The following is a 22,500-nucleotide window of genomic DNA, read 5'->3' as shown; positions in this document are numbered from 1 at the left end:
TCTCTTGTATTTGTAATGAAGCAGGCAGGCAGCAGGCAGGCACTGTCTGCATGTCTTTGCTCAGTGGAATGGGGTTGCAGGATGGCTTGTGAGATTCAGAGCAGTGCTGTCACTTCCCTGAATAATTCGTTTCCAATCCTCATTGTTTTCCAGCGCACATGCAAAAAAGAAACCGTGGATCCCTTGTGGTTGAGAAACAGTCCAGGTCAGATATGAGAGAGAGAGAGAGAGAGAGAGAGAGAGAGAGAGAGAGAGAGAGAGAGAGAGAGAGAGAGAGATAAACAGAGGAAACAAGGTGGCGGGGTAGGGAGAGGGAAGGGAGGGTTAGGGTAGGGGTAGAGGGAGAAGGAGATGGGGAGAGGGAGAGTGGGAGGGGAGGGGCAAGGTAGGGGTAGGGGAGAGGACTAGAAGGAGGGGAAGGGTAGAGGGGTAGAGTGAGGGGGATAGTGAGGTGGGTGGTAGGGAGAGGGTTAGAGGGAGGGAAGGGGGAGAAGGAGATGGAGGGGACGGTGAGAGGGAGAGGGAGGGTAGAGGGAGAGGGTTAGTAGTAGGGGGAGACCTAGGGGAGAGCTATGGGGAGAGTGATAGGGGGGGAAGGGGGAAAGAGGGAGAGAGAGAGGGGAGGGGGAAAGGAGGGGGGTCACTAGGGGAGAGAGTGAGAGGGGGGGAGAGGGAGGGGGGTGATAGGGAGAGAGTGATAGGGGGGAGAGGGAGGGGGGTGATGATAGGGAGAGAGTGATGGGGGAGAGGGAGGGGGGTGATAGGGAGGGGGTGATAGGGGGAGAGGGACCCCTTCCCTATCCAATGTTGCCCCCTCCCTTACCCTCCACCCGGGAGGGGGCGAGAGGGATGGGGGGCACTATACCTCTCTGTCTGGAGAGACAGAGAGGGAGAGTGATACAGAGAGAGGGAGGGGAGGAGGGAGAGGGAGAGGAGATCAGGAGACCGAGCCCCTGTGCTTTGTTGTGTTTTTCTCTCGAGTTGCTTCACAGTACAGCAGTTCCTGTGCTCCGGTCTGTGCCTGACAGGTGCCGGCTCATTAGAGGACCTGCCTGTCAATGAAAACAAGCAGCACTCTGAGCAATGCAGTTCCACTCATGCTGGGATAATCCCTATTCCTGTCCCTGTTTGTACTGCTGTGTCTAAGAGACATGGACGATACTAGCTGAAGATTTAACAGGGTGTCTTATTAAAAATGTTCACAACTCTGAGATGTTTTTACCCTAGGACTGTATTAGTATATCACACTGCCCAGAGATAGCAGCTAACCCCAGTGCGGTACCCATCACTGCCCGGTCTGTGTAAGAGATAGCAGCTAACCCCAGTGCAGTACCCATCACTGCCCGGTCTGTGTAAGAGATAGCAGCTAACCCCAGTGCGGTACCCATCACTGCCCGGTCTGTGTAAGAGATAGCAGCTAACCCCAGTGCGGTACCCATCACTGCCCAGTCTGTGTAAGAGATAGCAGCTAACCCCAGTGCGGTACCCATCACTGCCCAGTCTGTGTAAGAGATAGCAGCTAACCCCAGTGCGGTACCCATCACTGCCCAGTCTGTGTAAGAGATAGCAGCTAACCCCAGTGCAGTACCCATCACTGCCCGGTCTGTGTAAGAGATAGCAGCTAACCCCAGTGCAGTACCCATCACTGCCCAGTCTCTGTAAGAGATAGCAGCTAACCCCAGTGCAGTACCCATCACTGCCCGGTCTGTGTAAGAGATAGCAGCTAACCCCAGTGCAGTACCCATCACTGCCCGGTCTGTGTAAGAGATAGCAGCTAACCCCAGTGCAGTACCCATCACTGCCCGGTCTGTGTAAGAGATAGCAGCTAACCCCAGCGGTACCCATCACTGCCCGGTCTGTGTAAGAGATAGCAGCTAACCCCAGTGCAGTACCCATCACTGCCCGGTCTGTGTAAGAGATAGCAGCTAACCCCAGTGCAGTACCCATCACTGCCCGGTCTGTGTAAGAGATAGCAGCTAACCCCAGTGCGGTACCCATCACTGCCCAGTCTGCAGCTAACCCCAGTGCACCCATCACTGCCCGGTCTGTGTAAGAGATAGCAGCTAACCCCAGTGCAGTACCCATCACTGCCCAGTCTGTGTAAGAGATAGCAGCTAACCCCAGTGCACCCATCACTGCCCGGTCTGTGTAAGAGATAGCAGCTAACCCCAGTGCAGTACCCATCACTGCCCGGTCTGTGTAAGAGATAGCAGCTAACCCCAGTGCGGTACCCATCACTGCCCGGTCTGTGTAAGAGATAGCAGCTAACCCCAGTGCAGTACCCATCCCGGTCTGCCCCCCAGTGCACTCTGTGTAAGAGATAGCAGCTAACCCCAGTGCAGTACCCATCACTGCCCGGTCTGTGTAAGAGATAGCAGCTAACCCCAGTGCAGTACCCATCACTGCCCAGTCTGTGTAAGAGATAGCAGCTAACCCCAGTGCGGTACCCATCACTGCCCAGTCTGTGTAAGAGATAGCAGCTAACCCCAGTGCGGTACCCATCACTGCCCGGTCTGTGTAAGAGATAGCAGCTAACCCCAGTGCGGTACCCATCACTGCCCGGTCTGTGTAAGAGATAGCAGCTAACCCCAGTGCAGTACCCATCACTGCCCGGTCTGTGTAAGAGATAGCAGCTAACCCCAGTGCAGTACCCATCACTGCCCGGTCTGTGTAAGAGATAGCAGCTAACCCCAGTGCAGTACCCATCACTGCCCGGTCTGTGTAAGAGATAGCAGCTAACCCCAGTGCGGTACCCATCACTGCCCAGTCTGTGTAAGAGATAGCAGCTAACCCCAGTGCGGTACCCATCACTGCCCGGTCTGTGTATAATATTTCTGTTGAATGCTGTTTTGTTAGTGACAGCACTAATGGATGCAATGTGCTGCTTCTTAAAATAAGTGACTTGTATGAGTAGCCAAAACACTGTGCTCGGCACATTATAAAAACACAGAGTGAAGCGCATCTGCTCCTTTCCGTGACCCTGTTGTTTGCAAGCCTCCCACATCAAGCAAAAATGATTCCGGTAATTACTGAGGGATGTTCAGCAGTGTTCTTGTGAATTGCATCTTCTGTCTTCGCAGCCCCCTTACAGAATCATTTCAGTGTATAATTATATAAGGTTGCAGTGTGGAAGTGTGGTGTGACGGGGCCTGTTTTTTTTCAGGGGAGAACGCGGCTAATCTTGTCTCCCTTTCCCTTCGTGTACACGTGTGAAGAGAGTGAGTGCCTTGTTCTTTATCAGCATAGTGAAGCGGGGCTGTGACTGTACAGCTGATCGGAAGCAATGAGATACACACTGGGGAGGGGGGGGGGGGGAGGGGGGGGGGGGGGGGGGGGGGGGGGTCCTGCTGTTGAATAAAGAATATTTGTTTCCTCCTCGATGTCACATCACTGCAGCACAAAGAGAGGCAGTTGACTCCCCTGCCTGTTTTGAAGTAGTGGCTCTGCTTTGCCAGGGCTGTCCTGCTGGCACTGGAGCGCCAGCCAGGACTTCGCTTGAGCTTCAGTTTCACAGGAAAGAGATCCAGGTACTGACCAGGCTTTGGAGGAAGAAGAGTCGCTTGGCATCTCTGAAGCTTCGCCCAGGCCCATAACAGCAGAGCTGAGAGGACGACAGAGTTGAAACAGGCATAAATAAATAGTCTCCTCCTTGAATCCTTTCAAACGCAGCTCGAATGCGGCGCTGAGGTTTCATGTGCTTGTTGATCGTTTGCATGCGAGCGCCCACCCCTGTGAGTGAGTGCAGCTGCGTTTCTGCGTGGGAGCGTGTGAAACCGGCCGCTCCTGCATTGCCAGGGCCTGTACGGCAGGTTCTCACAGGCACTGCAGGTCCCCTCAGTGGTGTCACTTTGTTTAGTGTCAAAACAACTCTGATCAACACATCCGTATCAAGAATCGCGCAACAGACCCCTCTGTGTGTCACAGAGAGCTGCTCACTCTCCATACAGCTACCCCCCTCGCTCCCTCTCTTTCCCACGCTTCCTTCTCTCTCACACCCTCACACCTTTTTGTGACTTTTCCACCTCTCTCGTCCCTTTGATTTCCCCCCCCCCTTCCCCCTCTCTCTCTACCTGCCCTCCTCCCTTCCTCCCTGTCACGCGCAGGCTGAAGCAGTCTCTCTCAGAATCTGGATTTGGTGTTACAGTGGGACCAGGGATCTAGCTTCGTGTTCGGGTGCCTCCCTCCTGTTTCTGTGTTGGGGGGGACTTATGAATTATGGACCCTCTTCTTGTTGCCACAGCAACGTCAGCTCTCTTACTCTCTCCCTCCCTCCTCCTCTTTCTCTCTCTCTCTCTGTCTCTCCCTACATCTAATTACTGTCTCGTATTCTGCATGTTAAGAGTAACGTGAGAGATATGTGTGTGTAGCAGCAGCAGCTGGCGGGTCGGGGCTAGTGCTGCCACTGCTAGCAGCTGCTCAGACAAATGAATAATTTGTCTCCCATCAGCTTGAAAAGCCTTTTGGAATATAGATTTAGACCCATCAATCATGAATGGAGATGGAGAGAGAGGGGGAGAGGGGTAGGGAGGAAGAAAGAGAGGGTGGGAAAGGGAGAGAAAGAGAAATAGAGGAATTGAGATGGAGGGAGGGAGAGGGCGAGATGGAGGTGAGAGGACAGAGGTAGAGAGGGAGTGAGAGGGGGGAGCGTTCCTTGGAATCGGGAGCAGGATCAGTGACAGCGCTGGGACTGGATCAGTCTGGGAACTGGCATCAGGGCAATGACGTTGTCAGCACTGAGGGAACTCACAGTGATGGGAGGGGAGCTTCCTCGGAAACACTGCCAGAGACTTACTGAACCAGGAGACCGAGGGAAGAGCAGGGCTGGGAGGCTGAGGGGAGAGCAGGAGGGGAGACTGAGGGGAGAGCCAGGGGGAGACTGAGGGGAGAGCAGGAAGGGAGACTGAGGAGAGAGCAGGAGGGGAGACTGAGGGAAGAGCAGGGCTGGGAGGCTGAGGAGAGAGCAGGAGGGGAGACTGAGGAGAGAGCAGGAGGGGAGACTGAGGGGACTGAGGGGAGAGCCAGGGGGAGACTGAGGGGAGAGCAGGAGGGGAGACTGAGGAGAGAACAGAGCCGGGAGGCTGAGGGGAGAGCAGGAGGGGAGACTGAGGGGAGAGCCGGGGGGAGTCTGAGGGGAGAGAGTTTTTAAAATTGGTGTAAAAGAGAGCAAATAGACAGTCCTGTTTTGAGTGCGGCATTATTGATACCTGCTTTAGTTTAGGAATTTGTTATAAGCTGTCTATATGCAGTCTCTAAACAGGTTAGAAATTGTGCTGTTAACAGTTACAGATTGTGATTGAAAACTCAATTCTGAAGTACTTTAGCATGTAATAAGAATCATATCTCTCTCTTTATATCTCATGTTTGTTATATTCAGATATATGGATATCCAGCCGCTGTGTTACTTTGTTACACGCCTGTTTGAAGGCGAGAGAGGGAGGAATCCTGCGTCGCGGCTCCACACTGAACTGTGCGAGAGACTGTTTAGAGACACAGTGCATCTGAACAGGAAGTAGGACCCCTCTGCCTCTCCTGTTTCTGAAACAAAACTAGACACTGCAATAACAGAGAAGCAGTGTAATGCTATCGGAGTGATGAATATTTCAAACCGACAGCCGCCCCGCCTCGTGTTACACTGCACAGAACAAGAATGAAAAATGAGCAAATGTTTAATTCAGCAGAGACAGTGTATGAGAATGAGGGGGGGTTGAACACACTGAGAGTCTGGAGCAGCTCAGCTTGTTATACTGGTCGATAGACAGTAAGTGGTACAGTGCTTTACAACTACAACAGCATCAAGAACAAGAACACACATTGAAAAAACACACAGAGCAGGGAGCTGCTTTCCATTGAACAATCCCAACCAAGCATCCCATTAAAATCCCAGGAAAATCAGTAACACACCACAGCATTGCCCACCATGGCAATAAGGTACAGACAGCGGTCTGGTAGTGTCAGTGTGTGTCAGTGTGTGCGCGTGTTAGTGTGTGTGTCAGTGTGTGTGCATGCGCGTGTCAGTGTGTGAGTGTGTGAGTGAGTGCGCGTGTCAGTGTGTGTGCGTGTCAGTGTGTGTGTGTGTGTGTGCGTGCACGTGTCAGTGCGTGTGTCAGTGTGTGTGCATGCGTGTGTCAGTGCGTGCGTCAGTGTGTGTGCGTGGTTGTCATGGTGATCTGGTCTGTCCCCTGCCTCTGTTGATGGCTCGAGCTCTGCACAGATGCTCACATCATCTCGAGTGCAAATCAGGAAAGCCTGCCAGCGTCGAAGCAAAACTTAAGAGTGTTAGTTATGTGTGTGGGGGCGGCTTGTAATATGTATTGCATGCAGCTCAATCAGAAATTATACCTGTGAGGTAATTACTTGATGCGCGATGGCTGTCCTGTTTATTTGGTTTGCTGCATCAGTTATCTCTTGATGTGCGATGGCTCTCTGGTTTGCTGTATCAGTTAGCTCTTGATGCGCGATGGCTCTCTGGTTTGCTGTATCAGTTAGCTCTTGATGTGCGATGGCTCTCTGGTTTGCTGTATCAGTTAGCTCTTGATGCGCGATGGCTCTCTGGTTTGCTGTATCAGTTAGCTCTTGATGCGCGATGGCTCTCTGGTTTGCTGTATCAGTTAGCTCTTGATGCGCGATGGCTCTCTGGTTTGCTGTATCAGTTAGCTCTTGATGCGCGATGGCTCTCTGGTTTGCTGTATCAGTTAGCTCTTGATGCGCGATGGCTCTCTGGTTTGCTGTATCAGTTAGCTCTTGATGCGCGATGGCTCTCTGGTTTGCTGTATCAGTTAGCTCTTGATGCGCGATGGCTCTCTGGTTTGCTGTATCAGTTAGCTCTTGATGCGCGATGGCTCTCTGGTTTGCTGTATCAGTTAGCTCTTGCGCGATGGCTCTCTGGTTTGCTGTATCAGTTAGCTCTTGATGCGCGATGGCTCTCTGGTTTGCTGTATCAGTTAGCTCTTGATGCGCGATGGCTCTCTGGTTTGCTGTATCAGTTTCTTGATGCGCGATGGCTGTGTATCAGTTAGCTCTTGATGCGCGATGGCTCTCTGGTTTGCTGTATCAGTTAGCTCTTGATGCGCGATGGCTCTCTGGTTTGCTGTATCAGTTAGCTCTTGATGCGCGATGGCTCTCTGGTTTGCTGTATCAGTTAGCTCTTGATGCGCGATGGCTCTCTGGTTTGCTGTATCAGTTAGCTCTTGATGCGCGATGGCTCTCTGGTTTGCTGTATCAGTTAGCTCTTGATGCGCGATGGCTCTCTGGTTTGCTGTATCAGTTAGCTCTTGATGCGCGATGGCTCTCTGGTTTGCTGTATCAGTTAGCTCTTGATGCGCGATGGCTCTCTGGTTTGCTGTATCAGTTAGCTCTTGATGCGCGATGGCTCTCTGGTTTGCTGTATCAGTTAGCTCTTGATGTGCGATGGCTCTCTGGTTTGCTGTATCAGTTAGCTCTTGATGCGCGATGGCTCTCTGGTTTGCTGTATCAGTTAGCTCTTGATGCGCGATGGCTCTCTGGTTTGCTGTATCAGTTAGCTCTTGATGCGCGATGGCTCTCTGGTTTGCTGTATCAGTTAGCTCTTGATAGTCTTGCTCTCCAGTTGTCTTCATTTTGTCTCTGGATTCATGCTACTGTGGCTGTGATATTAATAATAATTATTATTGTAACATACAGAAAAATAATATTAACAATCATTGTATATATTGGGGCTTCCTACAAATACTGAAGAAGTCACACGTTATTTAAGAAAAAGTCTGTTTCTTTAACCATTGAACTGTTGTCCAGCAAAACATTTGTCAAAGAGTAGCTCTCTTTTTGAATGCAGCATTTCCAGGTATGTTACTGTGCTTCATGGGTAACGTGAAAGTGTGCGGGCTCTGTTTCCAGTGTTGAGAGGAGCTTCATGTCAGGGTATAATTCATTCCTCTACAGAGGAGTCTCCCCTCCCCTGAGAAGCCAGCGAGCGCGGCTCCAGCAATGTTGTGACAGCTGTGCCTACCTGCGCTGGCTAGGTAATTCCTAAAGTGTGTGTTATCATTTAGGGCTTAATTCCAAGGTTGAGCGCTCATGACTTCTAAATTACACAGTGTGCATATTCACCCAGCAAGAGCCCTCAGCCCTGTAGGGAAATAACACAGCGACAGAAAGCGTGTGCTGCAGAGCGCGGCGCTTACGCGTTCACAGCCTCTTCAGTGCACCGTGCACAGGGCAGCCACAGTGAAACTAATTCCTTTTGTGTTTGTTTGTTTTTCTGTTTCTGTGGAGGCGCAGCTGAGAAGAAAATGAGGCTCTGTTGTGATGAGTTTGTCATTTTGCACTCAATCAAACCCACACAAGCGTGCACTCACACTCTCACTCACACTGGTGTGCGTGCTCGCTGGTTCGGTGTGTGTGCTCTCTTGTAGGGGAAGCAGGAGGCAGTGCTGTGAGTCGGGCGCTCTAACTGCTGAGCTGCCATGCCCCCGAGCCGAGCCCATCAATAATTAACATGGAGGGGGGCTGGCCCGCGGAATGAGTCCTCGCTGTCCCATGAATAATTATTATCCTGTGTGGAGTACCTGGGGCGCTGTGCACTGTAAACTGCTGAGGCACTTAGAACTGAGAATTCATTTGCATAGTCATTCTGTACTTTTCGCTGTGTGCATGTGTGTGTGTGTAAATGTGTGTCTTTATGTGTGTGCAGCTCTCTCTCTCTCTCTCTCTCTCTCTCTCTCTCTCTCTCTCTCTCTCTCTCTCTCTCTCTCTCTCTCTCTCTCTCTCTTGATTCAGAGAGATGCCGGAGCAGGGAGGCAGGGAGCTCTGTCTCTTGAGAAATTTCCTTTGCTTCCAGATTTGCAGTTTTTGCTGCATTATGCAAACGATTCTGAATATCTGATTCAGATACAGACTCCTACTTCTTTTTTTTTTTCTTTTGTTTATTGGTCTCGTTTTTCTGTTTTATTTTGTCATTGCACTGTGAAGGAGAGGCTCAGATATTCGTATTAGACAGAGAGAGAGAGAGAGAGGCACTGAGGCAGGGAGACCAGGATCCAGAGACAGAGAGAGGCACTGAGGCAGGGAGACCAGGATCCAGAGACAGAGAGAGGCACTGAGGCAGGGAGACCAGGATCCAGAGACAGAGAGAGGCACTGAGGCAAGGAGACCAGGAGAGAGAGACAGAGAGAGGCACTGAGGCAGGGAGACCAGGATCCAGAGACAGAGAGAGGCACTGAGGCAGGGAGACCAGGAGAGAGAGGCAGAGAGAGGCACTGAGGCAGGGAGACCAGGAGAGAGAGGCAGAGATTAACACGTGCACTCTGGTTGAACAGTTTGTTTAAAACTGGGATCATACTTTCTTCAGCAGATAAACATTTAAGCTTCTTCTGTCATCACTGGGATCCCTTTTCTTGTGTTGCAGAATATGCAGACATCTCAAAGCCGCTGCTGTTTCCTGGCACCGCGTCATTTCCTGTTGTGTTGTAGGTCAAGCTCAGTCTGGCGGTCTAGCATGAGCTACACAGGCACTGGGGCTGAGCGGTTCCTCTCCGCGGTGTGTTTGAAATGTTTGTGCATCCTGAGTTAGCGTGTAAAGAGCCACGCGGTTCTGAGCACAATAGAAAGGAGGCCGGTTCTAATGTTAGTAGCTGATACGAGGTGAGAGATGGGTTTGCAAGCCCTGGTTAGTATTAGCAGCTGTGTGCTTCCCATTCCACACTCCAAGCCGCAGTTCTTTCTAAATCTCTCTGAAGTCTTTGTAGCTGCGTAACAGACAATGTGACTCGTATTAATAATGCATGTGGCTCTGATCGCTGTTGCATTGTAAACAGAGTCTCTGAGCACTCCCTCCTCTCTCTCCTTCCCAAAACTCTCTGTATCGCTCTCTCAACCTCTCTCTCTCTCTCTCTCTCTCTCTCTCTCTCTCTCTCTCTCTCTCTCTCTCTCTCTCTTTTTAGATTTTAAGGAGATATTTGTCTACTAAGAGGATTATTTGTATAATCTGAGGATGGATTGCGATTACTGACGTGCATCCCTCCCCTCCTCTCTCTCTCTCTCTCTCTCTCTCTCTCTCTCTCTCTCTCTCTCTCTCTCTCTCTCTCTCTCTCTCATGGATCTCTCCCTCTCTCTCTCTCTCTCTCTCTCTCTCTCTCTCTCTCTCTCTCTCTCTTTCATTTATTTGAACCCTCTTCTCTCTCTCCTCTCTCGCTCTCTAGTAGTGATCAGTAATGAGTGTGATAAGATATTGTCTACTAATAGGATTATATTCATGGATCTTGCCTCCCTTCCCCTCCTCTCTCTCTCTGTCTCTCTCTCGCTCTCTCTCTCTGTCTCTCATTTCATTTATTTGAACCCGAGTCTTCCCCCTGTTTTTTTGTTACAGAGTGAACCGTGAGTAGTGTCAGAGAGGAAGGGAAGGAGAGCGAGAGAGGAGGGAGGGGATCGAGTCTTCCCCCTGTTTTTTTGTTACAGAGTAGTGAATGAGAAAGTGGCTGTGTTGTTTGTATTGCGTGAGTAGTGTCAGAGAGGAAGGGAAGGAGAGCGAGAGAGGAGGGAGGGGATTAGAATGGAGGAAGAAGAAGCTAGTCATTTCTGCTATTATATTTTCCAGTGCTGGTGCTATGAACAGATCCAGTGCTGGTGCTATGAACAGATCCAGTGCTGGTGTTATGAACAGATCCAGTGCTGGTGCTATGAACAGATCCAGTGCTGGTGCTATGAACAGATCCAGTGCTGGTGCGATCCAGCCTGCCTGATTCACGCGTGCGATGCTGCCCGTGTTTCTCGCCCTCTTTTCACTTGCCTGTTCCATCCACATTAGAAGCAACGGGCTGGAGGGGAGAGTTTGATTCTCCACCTCTGCCCTTTGAGGTTGAGTGAGAAACCACGGCAGATTCAGCGCGGGCATCTTCAAACTCATCAGTGGATGATTCCTGGGAGTCCGGAGCAGCGTCGTTGCTGTCTGCAGCTTCTGACACGTCCTCTTCCACTTCACTGTCTCTCTCCAGCTCTGAGAAATGTGTCTGATAACCACTTGGAGTTGCTTATGTTTGAACCTCTTTGTAGAGAAAATGAGCCTCTGCTAACCTCTGCTTTATAGAGACGTGTATAAACCTTGTTTCTGAACATCTCTGCAGACAAGAGCAGCCCTTTCCAGTCTCAGTGCTAATACTACTACTACTGATAATAATAATAATAATAATAATAATAATAATAATAACGTGCAAAGCTACATGGATAAATACTTTGGATCTTATTGAGCAGAGGTATGATGTTTGTGTACAAGATCCAGCTGTAAAACAAATAAACGTCTCAAAGTGGGGGAGTAACATTTAGGTCAACGGAAACCAGTGTTGGGTCAAATAGACCTGAAACATAACAGAAGGCTTAACAAATCTATACCAGCGGGAGGGAGAGAGCGAGAGAGAGAGAGAGAGAGAGAGAGAGAGAGAGAAAGCTGCCCTCTTTGTGAGGCTTATCGATTGTCATCTCTCAGGCCCCAGGGGTCCAATACACAAACAATGCACAGCCCTGTGTGTGTTGAGTGTCTGTTTGTTATGAGCCCTGTGTTCACACTCTCCCCTCCCCACCCTCTCCCCCTCTCCTGCACAGAATCCTATTCCCATCTCACATGCAGAATTGCATGAGTGCAGCATGGCGCCCCCAGAGGATTAACACGGCACTGCTGACAGCACATCACTGCTTCAAACCAGCCTGTCCACGGCAATTCAAGCAAACACAGGGCAAGAGAGAAAGAGAGAGAGAGAGAGAGAGAGAGAAAGAGCAAGAGAGAGAGAGAGAAAGAGAGCAAGAAAGAGAGAAAGAGAGAGACAGAGAGAGAAAGAGAGAGAAAGTGGACTAATTTCTCTCAAGTGGAAATATCAGACAGTGTTTTAAACCTGGCTTTAGCAGGTCTACATGAGATCCTTTCAGTGGAGGAGAATGGTGCGCTAACAAGGGATGAGCCTTGATGGGCGAATGGCCTTTTCTCGTTCCTAAACTGTGTTGAAATGCTCTGCCATGCTTTCACTGTACTTCATTACTCTTTGAGGTGCCTTCAGGGCAGGCTCCATGGACTGGAATGAGGAGAGCAGCAGCTCCACAAACAAGCAGAGAAATCAGACCGATCCAGCCAGGGGCCGACAAGGGCGTCTATGGGCGGGATTCCTTCAGATCTTTGCAATTGAAAAGAATTCCAAAACACTGATTATAATTCGGAACAAACCAATAGGAAACAGCGTGCAAGCACCTGAGCTGCGGTCAGGTCTGGGTTAGTGTTTGTAGCAGTTCTGTAATTCAGCGCTTTGTTAATTGAGGGTCTGGTCATGTTGACAGTGAGCTGCACAGGTGCTGTACTGTGCTTCATGTGCTCAGGACTCTGCCCTGATTCACTTCCAAGATAACAGAGTACGCCTCTCAGTGCTGGGTAAGAGAAAAACACTCCCCCCCCCTCCCCCTCTCCCTCTACCTCTCCCTCTCCTTCATCTCTAACAGAGTACACCTCAGTCCCCCCCCCCCTCCTCCCCTCTCCCTCTCCCTCTCCCTCTCCTTCATCTCTAACAGAGTACACCTCAGTGCTGGGTAAGAGAAAAACCTCCCCCCTCTCCCTCCCCCCCTCTCTTCATCTCTAACAGAGTACATCTCTCAGTGCTGGGTGAGAGAAAAACACTCCCCCCCTCTCCCCCCCCCCCTCCCCCTCTCCCTCTCCTTCATCTCTAACAGAGTACACCTCAGTGCTGGGTGAGAGAAAAACACTCTCCCCCCCCCCCCCTCCCCCTCTCCCTCTACCTCTCCCTTCATCTCTAACAGAGTACACCTCAGTGCTGGGCCCCCCCCCCCCCCTCCCCTCCCCCTCTCCCCTCCCAAGTGAGTGGATGTTCTCAGGGTAAAGTCACCAAACTCTCCCACTCCTGCTCTCCCCCCCTCCCTCCCCCCCCCCCTCTCCCCTCTCCCTCTCTCTCTAACAGAGTACACCTCAGTGCTGGGTGAGAGAAAAACACTCCCCCCCCCCCCCCCCCTCCTCCCCTCCCCCTCTCCCTCTACCTCTCCCTTCATCTCTAACAGAGTACACCTCAGTGCTGGGTGAGAGAAAAACTCTCCCCCCTCCCCCCCTCCCCCTCTCCCTCTCCCTCTCCCTCATCTCTAACAGAGTACATCCTCAGTGCTGGGTGAGAGAAAAACACTCTCCCCCTCCCCCCCCCCTCCCCCTCTCCCTCTCCCTCTCCCTTCATCTCTAACAGAGTACACCTCAGTGCTGGGTGAGAGTTTTTGCCTGGTTTCTCCCCCTCCCCCTCCCCCCCCCTCCCCTCCCCCCCCTCCCCCTCACCCCATGGGAGTCACGACCACTTCTCTTTCTTTGAGAGAGTACACCGCAAGGGGGGGAGGGAGAGGGGAAAAAAACAAAGTAGAGATTGTCTCCATCCCCTCTTCACGACCTCTCCCAATAAATCTCTCCCTCCTCTCCCCCCCTCCCCCTCTCCCTCTACCTCTCCCTTCATCTCTAACAGAGTACACCTCAGTGCTGGGTGAGAGAAAAACACTCCCCCCCCCCCCCCCCTCCCTCTCCCTCTCCCTTCATCTCTAACAGAGTACACCTCAGTGCTGGGTGAGAGAAAAACACTCTCCCCCCCCCCCCCCCCCCCCCCCCCCTCCCTCTCCCCCTCCCCCCCCCCCCCCCCCTCCCCTCCCCCCCCCCCCCCCCCCCTCTCCCCCCCCCCCCCCCCCCCCCTCCCCTCTCCTCTCCCTTCATCTCTAACAGAGTACACCTCAGTGCTGGGTGAGAGAAAAACACTCCCCCCCCCCCCCCCCCCCCCCCCCCCCTCTCCCTCTCCCTCTCCTTCATCTCTAACAGAGTACACCTCAGTGCTGGGTGAGAGAAAAACACTCCCCCCCCCCCCCCCCCCCTCTCCTCCCCCCCTTCAGAGGACCTCAGTAGGTGAGAGGGGGAGAAAAAAAACTCTCCCCCCCCCCCTCTCCCTCTCCCTCTCCCTTCATCTCTAACAGAGTACACCTCAGTGCTGGGTAAGAGAAAAACACTCTCTCTCCTCCCCCCCTCTCCTTCATCTCTAACAGAGTACACCTCAGTGCTGGGTGAGAGAAAAACACTCCACCCACTCTGTTTAAAGTTCATCACAGTCCAGATGTTGACCTGTCACTGCAGGCAGATGTTTCCACTTCCCTGCCTGCAGCCTCGTGGGATGATTGCCGGTCTCTCTCTCTTGTAATACCGAGGCTTCTGCAGAGGCAGTGGGGACCCAATGACTGGTGTGCTAGGCTGCTATACAGAACCAGATGGTAGTTATGAAACTGCTAAATGGAGTGACCAGGAGCCTTCTGAGAGTCCAGACCCTCACAGGAGCAACACAGCGCCTGTGCTTCTTTCACAAGCAGTCATAAAGAATGCAGCTCTCCTCACTCAGTACTGAGTGTATCGGAATCTGTTATACCCAGAGAATCGCAAATGTAACTGTGATGAAACCTCCCTTCTCGAGCGCTGCCCGGGTAAACCGTGGTCTGTTTTTTCTTTCCAGTGCATGGAACAAGTGTGGCGTTGTTTGCTGCAGAGGCGAGCTCAGCAGGGCTGCTCTGTGCTGGTGTGCCTGTGGATGGTTCAGCTGGGGTTGAAGTGCCTGCTCTGTGAATGAAGCCTGACTCCCCTTCTCTCTCTCTCTCTCTCCTGTGTCTTGCAGGCAGTAGGTTTTTTATTACTTCGTACGGAGCTCTGTACATATCAGAAGTGCAGAAGGAGGATGCACTGTCCACATACCGCTGCATCACCAAGCACAAGTACAGCGGAGAGACACGGCAGAGCAATGGAGCACGCCTCTCAGTGCTGGGTAAGAGAAACACAATCTCTACACCCCCCTCTCCACCCCATCCCACCCCCCCTCTCCCTGTCCCTCCATCTCTCCAGAGGTAAGGGAGGGAGGGGGAAGGTCCCTCCATCCCTCATTCCCCTCCCCCTTCCTCTCCCTCTCCTTCCCCCTCCCCCATCCCTCCCCCTCTCTCTCCATCTCTAACAGAGTACCCTTCCATCACTCTCCCTCTCCCTCTAGTATCCCATACTAGTTCTCTTTCCCTCTCAGATTTGGCAGTGCGATTCGTTTCTTCAGGCCATTGACATCATCAATCAATTTGAGACAATCAACAATTCATAAACATGATGCGATTAGTGTCATTACAACCCGGCTGCCCATTTCCAGTCAAATTAATCCACCCTGATGAAGTGAAGCTGTAAAACGCCAAGCTGTGTGAGTGTGTGTCAGTGTCGGTGTGTGTCTCTGTGTGAGTGTGTGTCAGTGCATATGTGTCTCTCTCTGGTGTGTGTGTGTGCGTGTCTCTGTGTGTGTTTGTGTCTCTGTTGTGTGTCAGTGTTCAGGTGTGTACTCTTCACAAGGAGTGCCTCACAGTGTGGTCTCAGTACACATAGTGTGTACAGAGAGTGGTTAGTCACACTCTACAGTGAGAGTGTACCACACATACATGTGTCACAATGTGAGTGTCATCACAGAGAGAGACACTCACACATGAGTGTGGCCTGTGTGTGTGTGTCTATGTGACTGTGTGTGTATGTGTGTGTGTGTCTCTGTGAGTGTGTATCAGTGTGTGTGTGTCTCTCTCTGTGAGTGTGTATCAGTGTGTGTGTGTCTCTGTGAGTGTGTATCAGTGTGTGTGTGTGTCTCTGTGTGTGTGTGTCTGTGTGTGTGTGTGTGTGTCTCTGTGTGTGTATCAGTGTGTGTGTGTCTCTGTGAGTGTGTATCAGTGTGTGTGTGTCTCTGTGAGTGTGTATCAGTGTGTGTGTGTCTCTGTGAGTGTGTATCAGTGTGTCTGTGTCTCTGTGAGTGTGTATCAGTGTGTGTGTGTCTCTGTGAGTGTGTATCAGTGTGTGTGTGTCTGTGTGTGTGTGTATCAGTGTGTGTGTGTCTCTGTGAGTGTGTATCAGTGTGTGTGTGTCTCTGTGAGTGTGTATCAGTGTGTCTGTGTCTCTGTGAGTGTGTATCAGTGTGTGTGTGTCTCTGTGAGTGTGTATCAGTGTGTGTGTGTCTCTGTGAGTGTGTATCAGTGTGTGTGTGTCTCTGTGAGTGTGTATCAGTGTGTGTGTGTCTCTGTGAGTGTGTATCAGTGTGTGTGTGTCTCTGTGAGTGTGTATCAGTGTGTGTGTGTCTCTGTGAGTGTGTATCAGTGTGTGTGTGTGTCTGTGAGTGTGTATCAGTGTGTACAGTCTCTGTGAGAGTGCATCAGATGTGTGTGTGTCAGGGTGAGTGTGGAATATACCAGTGTGTGCAGAGTGTCCATCTGTGACTGTGAATCAGTGTGTGTGTGTCTCTGTGAGTGTGAATCAGCAGCCTGTCTTCATGGTACAGCCATAGAGGCATAGATGGAGTGGACAGGGGGAGGTGGAATATACTGTGAGTGTTTATCAGTGTGTGTGTGTCACTGAAAGTCCATTGTAAGCAAATGGTTTGGCAGAATGATTGAAAAAGGAAATTTTCACACACACACACCCCCTTAACCGCTATTACCCATACATGGTACAGCCATAGAGGCATAGATGGAGTGGACAGGGGGAGGTGGAATATACCATTAACCTGGGCAGAGGGCAAGCCATTAAATTTGACTTGAAATTGAAACACACACTTCACAAACAGTAGCAGAACTCAGCAGCCTGTCTGTCTGTCAAGAAACACAAGACTGAGAACACGAAAGTCCATTGTAAGCAAATGGTTTGGCAGAATGATTGATTTGGGTTCAGTTTTGTTTTAATTTAAACCATGTTCTGCTGTGGACACTGAGAGAAGGGAGAGATTGTCACTGAGCTGGGACAGGAGAAGGGAGTTGTCACTGAGCTGGGACAGGAGAAGGGAGTTGTCACTGAGCTGGGACAGGAGAATGGAGTCGTCACTGAGCTGGGACAGGAGAAGGGAGTCACTGAGCTGGGAGTTGTCACTGAGCTGGGACAGGAGAAGGGAGTTGTCACTGAGCTGGGACAGGAGAAGGGAGTTGTCACTGAGCTGGGACAGGAGAAGGGAGTTGTCACTGAGCTGGGACAGGAGAAGGGAGTTGTCACTGAGCTGGGACAGGAGAAGGGAGTCGTCACTGAGCTGGGACAGGAGAAGGGAGTCGTCACTGAGCTGGGACAGGAGAAGGGAGTCGTCACTGAGCTGGGACAGGAGAAGGGAGTTGTGACTGAGCTGGGACAGGAGAAGGGAGTTGTGACTGAGCTGGGACAGGAGAAGGGAGTTGTGACTGAGCTGGGACAGGAGAAGGGAGTTGTGACTGAGCTGGGACAGGAGAAGGGAGTTGTCACTGAGCTGGGACAGGAGAAGGGAGTTGTCACTGAGCTGGGACAGGAGAAGGGATTTGTCACTGAGCTGGGACAGGGGAAGGGAGTTGTGACTGAGCTGGGACAGGAGAAGGGAGTTGTGACTGAGCTGGGACAGGAGAAGGGAGTTGTGACTGAGCTGGGACAGGAGAAGGGAGTTGTCACTGAGCTGGGACAGGAGAAGGGAGTTGTCACTGAGCTGGGACAGGAGAAGGGAGTTGTCACTGAGCTGGGACAGGAGAAGGGAGTTGTCACTGAGCTGGGACAGGAGAAGGGAGTTGTGACTGAGCTGGGACAGGAGAAGGGAGTTGTCACTGAGCTGGGACAGGAGAAGGGAGTTGTCACTGAGCTGGGACAGGAGAAGGGAGTTGTCACTGAGCTGGGACAGGAGAAGGGAGTTGTCACTGAGCTGGGACAGGAGAAGGGAGTTCTCACTGAGCTGGGACAGGAGAAGGGAGTTGTCACTGATCTGTTACCCAGGCTCGTTACCAGGCTGTTTCCAGTTTCTCTCTCTAATGGCCCTCACCTGACTGGGGGCAGCGGTGACCCAGGGAAGGTGTTTAATCTTGTAAATGAATGAATGAATAAATAAGCAGCATTAGACCCGGCGCTGTCCTGCAGTAACCTCACCACCTGCCCGCTGTTTAATTAAATTGCAATCCCAGAGTCGCTCGGCTCTTAATGGAAATCAAATCAGAGCAACCTGGACAGAAAAGCTGCCTTCATTAAGTGCACTGCACAGCCCCACTGTCACTCTCAGTCCCTTCCTTCCTTGCTCTCTCTTACTCTCTCCCTCCCTATCTCTTCCTCACTCAGTTCCTTCCTCACACTGCCTCGCTCCCTTCCTCACACCCTTACTCACTCCCTCTCTCACTCGCTCCATACCTCAACTGCCTGCTCCACTCATTCTCTCTCACTGCCTCCCCCCGGACTGACAGACAGGCAGACAGGCACACAGACAGACAGACAGATAGACAGGGAGGGAGGGAGGGAGGCAGGGAGGCAGGCAGGCAGGGAGGGAGGGAGGCAGGCAGGCAGACAGACAGGGAGGGAGGGAGGCAGGCAGGCAGGCAGACAGGGAGGGAGGGAGGGAGGCAGGGAGGCAGGGAGGCAGGCAGGCAGGGAGGGAGGGAGGGAGGGAGGCAGGCAGACAGGCAGGGAGGGAGGCAGGGAGGCAGGCAGGCAGGCAGGCAGGCAGGCAGGCAGACAGGGAGGGAGGGAGGCAGGCAGGCAGACAGGGAGGGAGGGAGGCAGGCAGGCAGGCAGGCAGGCTGTTGGGCGGTGTATCTGCTCACTGTGTTGTTGTATTTAGGGTCTCCTCTGACACTGGAGATTGAGAATGAAAAGCACATACTCAAAGACAGGAGCATGACTGTCTTTCAGCACTGCTGTATCCAACCTCTCTCACTCCCTCTCTCACTCCCCCTCTCTCTCTCTCTCTCTCTCTCTCTCTCTCTCTCTCTCTCTCTCTCTCTCTCTCTCTCTCTCTCTCTCTCTCTCTCTCTCTCTCTCTCTCTCTGTGTCTCCTCAGACCCCACAGAATCCACCCCTGCTATCCTGGACAGTTTCCAGTCTCGTGAGATGGGAGCGGGGCACAGCGTGGAGTTGGCCTGCATTGCCTCGGGTTACCCCAACCCTGCAATCCGCTGGCTGAAGGATGGGCGCCCCCTGCCTGCCGACAGCCGGCGCACCAAGAGACTGACCGGGCTGACCATCAGCGACCTGCGGCTGGAGGACAGCGGACACTACATCTGTGAGGTCACCAACACCTTCGGGTCAGCGGAGGTCACAGGGCACCTCAATGTGATCGGTACGACAACCTGGGTTCGCTCACTCGCTCGTCTGTTCGTTTGCTCGTTCACTCATTTATTTCCAGCGTTACAAACATGAATTAGGAATACTGAAAGAAACTGAGTCAGTGACAGAGGCAGGGAGACACCCCACACTGCCATGGGCTGAGAAATCTGACTTTCTGGGGTGGAAAAAAACAGAAACTTGCAAAAGACCCATATATGCAACACACACACACACACACACACACACACACACACACACACACACACACACATGCACCCCCATGCAAGTACAAACACAGTAAGAAGTCAGGGTGTCCAGTGTCGATATCCCGTGTCAACTGAGCCAGGAACTAGCAGAGTGGATAGAGTGGTTTAGGGAAGTGGCATCAGCAGCAGAGAGAAGCAGCCTGCGCAGAGGGAGAGAGGGGCAGAGCGGGAGAAGAAGAGAGCCAGGGCTGTCTGAGAAGAGGAACTGAGAGAAAGTGAGTGAAACTGAGCTCTCCCTGTTACTGACAGGCCCTGTCACAGACTGAGATACATAGGCAGGCTGAGACAAGAGAGAGAGGAAGGAGAGAGAAAGAGAGAGAGAGGGGGGGGGGGGGGGGGGGGGGCAGCCTCCCGGACATGTCTGCCTGTCTCAAGGAGACGCGCTCTGACATTTGAGGGAGGGACGGGGACACTAGCCTGATGAGGAGGCCTGGGACTCCAGCTGCTTTATTGCTCAGTGACATTTCCACACACAGCAGAGGAGCGGAGTCAGGCAGCACAGCCTGGCAACACACTGATCAGTGAGAGAGACAGGCGCACTGCCATACAGTACACAGGACAGCACTGCAATACACAACACAGGACAGCACTGCAATACACAACACAGGACAGCACTGCCATACACAACACAGGACAGCACTGCAATACACAACACAGGACAGCACTGCAATACACAACACAGGACAGCACTGCCATACACAACACAGGACAGCACTACACAACACAGGACAGCACTGCCATACACAACACAGGACAGCACTGCAATACACAACACAGGACAGCACTGCAATACACAACACACACCAGCACTGCCATACACAACACAGGACAGCACTGCCATACACTACACAGGACAGCACTGCAATACACAACACAGGACAGCACTGCCATACTGCCATACACTACACAGGACAGCACTGCCATACATAACACAGGACAGCACTGCAATACACAACACACAACAGCACTGCCATACACAACACAGGACAGCACTGCTCTACACTTGGCCTCTGTGTAACTCTGTGTCAGGTCAGCACTGCAATACACAACACACACCACTCTCTGTGAGAAACTCTGTGTCTCAGTCTGTCTCTGTCTCTGTATCTCTGCAGTGTCTTGGCCTCTGTGTAACTCTGTGTCTCAGTCTGTCTCTGTCTCTGTATCTCTGCAGTGTCTTGGCCTCTGGTAACTCTGTGTCTCAGTCTGTCTCTGTCTCTGTATCTCTGCAGTGTCTTGGCCTCTGTGTAACTCTGTGTCTCAGTCTGTCTCTGTCTCTGTATCTCTGCAGTGTCTTGGCCTCTGTGTAACTCTGTGTCTCAGTCTGTCTCTGTCTCTGTATCTCTGCAGTGTCTTGGCCTCTGTGTAACTCTGTGTCTCAGTCTGTCTCTGTCTCTGTATCTCTGCAGTGTCTTGGCCTCTGTGTAACTCTGTGTCTCAGTCTGTCTCTGTCTCTGTATCTCTGCAGTGTCTTGGCCTCTGTGTAACTCTGTGTCTCAGTCTGTCTCTGTCTCTGTATCTCTGCAGTGTCTTGGCCTCTGTGTAACTCTGTGTCTCAGTCTGTCTCTGTCTCTGTATCTCTGCAGTGTCTTGGCCTCTGTGTAACTCTGTGTCTCAGTCTGTCTCTGTCTCTGTATCTCTGCAGTGTCTTGGCCTCTGTGTAACTCTGTGTTTCAGTCTGTCTCTGTCTCTGTCTCTTGAGCAGACCCTTTGCGGGTGACCCTGACCCCTAAGAAGTTGAAGACAGGGATTGGCAGCACAGTGATCCTGTCGTGCGCTGTGCAGGGGTCCCCCGAGTTCACAATCCGCTGGTACCGCAACACGGAGCTGGTGAGCCCCGACGACTACATCTCCATCCGAGGCATCAACAACGAGACCCTGCTCATCACCGCCGCACAGAAGAGTCACTCGGGCGCTTACCAGTGCTTCGCTACCCGCAAGAGCCAGACTGCACAGGACTTCTCTGTGATACTGCTGGAGGGTGAGAGGAGAGGGGAGGAGAGGAGGGGAGGAGAGGAGGGAAGGAGTCAGACTGCGCAGGACTTCTCTGTGATACTGCTGGAGGGTGAGAGGAGAGAGGAGAGGAGAGGGAGGGGAGGAGGGGAGGAGAGGAGGGGAGGAGAGGAGGGTATGAGTCAGACTGCGCATGACTTCTCTGTGAGGGGAGAGGGAGGGGAGAGAGGGAGAGGGGAGAGAGGAGGGGAGGAGAGAGAGGGGAGGGAGAGGAGAGGAGGAGGGGGGAGAGGAGGGGAGAAGGGGAGGAGAGGAGGGGAGGAGAGGAGGGTATGAGTCAGACTGCGCATGACTTCTCTGTGATACTGCTGGAGGGTGAGAAGAGAGGGTAGAGGAGAGGGGAGGAGAGGAGGGAATGAGTCAGACTGCGCAGGACTTCTCTGTGATACTGCTGCAGGGTGAGAGAACAGGGAGAGGAGAGGGGAGGGGAGGAGGGGAGGAGAGGAGGGGAGGAGGAGGAGAGGAGGGGAGGAGAGGAGGGAAGGAGTCAGACTGCACCGGACTTCTCTATGATACTGCTGGAGGGTGAGAGGAGAGGGGAGAGGAGAGGAGGGGACAGAGAGCCCTCTCATGAAATGGAGGGTATATTTTCTTCACATCTCAGCCTGACCCCTAGCCCCCCCCTCTCTCTCAGACGGGACCCCACGCATCGTCTCCTCGTTCAGCGAGCGTGTGGTGAACCCCGGGGAGCAGTTCTCCTTGATGTGCTCGGCGAAGGCGGCTCCTCCTCCCTCCCTGAGCTGGACCCTGGACGACGAGCCCATCGCCCGCGACGGTACCCATCGAACGAACCAGTACGCCATGTCGGACGGCAGCACGGTGAGCCACATGAACGTGACGAGCCCGCAGATCCGCGACGGGGGGGTGTACCGCTGCACCGCACGCAACTCCGCCGGTAGCGCCGAGTACCAAGCGCGAATAAACGTAAGAGGTGCCTGTCTACTTTTCAATCTCACAATAGGAATAACTATCATCACCTCCTTCATTAGCATTGCTGCTGTCACTCTCTCTGTCTGTCTGTCTCTCTGACTGTCTGTCTGTCTGTCTGTCTCTCTCTCTCTCTCTCTTTCTGTCTGTCTGTCTGTCTGTCTGTCTGTCTGTCTGTCTGTCTGTCTCTCTTTGTGTCTGTCTCTCTGTCTCTGTCTG

General features: G+C 52.4%; 1 protein-coding gene across 1 annotated transcript in view; it reads left to right on the top strand.

The window, feature by feature from the left end:
* The window catches only part of LOC121303945 (Down syndrome cell adhesion molecule-like protein 1 homolog), a 151,542-nt gene that overhangs the window by 71,233 nt on the left and 57,809 nt on the right, over nt 1-22,500 (top strand). Inside the window, exons 4-7 of the mRNA XM_041234845.1 lie at nt 14,649-14,795; nt 18,813-19,091; nt 21,047-21,322; nt 21,989-22,285. Coding sequence (XP_041090779.1) covers nt 14,649-14,795; nt 18,813-19,091; nt 21,047-21,322; nt 21,989-22,285 — 999 coding nt within the window. The remainder of the gene's footprint in view (nt 1-14,648; nt 14,796-18,812; nt 19,092-21,046; nt 21,323-21,988; nt 22,286-22,500) is intronic.

The sequence above is a fragment of the Polyodon spathula genome, chromosome 36 (assembly GCF_017654505.1).
Source record: "Polyodon spathula isolate WHYD16114869_AA chromosome 36, ASM1765450v1, whole genome shotgun sequence".
Classification (NCBI taxonomy): Eukaryota; Metazoa; Chordata; class Actinopteri; order Acipenseriformes; family Polyodontidae; genus Polyodon; species Polyodon spathula.
Note: the sequence above shows the minus strand (reverse complement) of the source record. Positions and strands in the feature narration are given on the sequence as shown.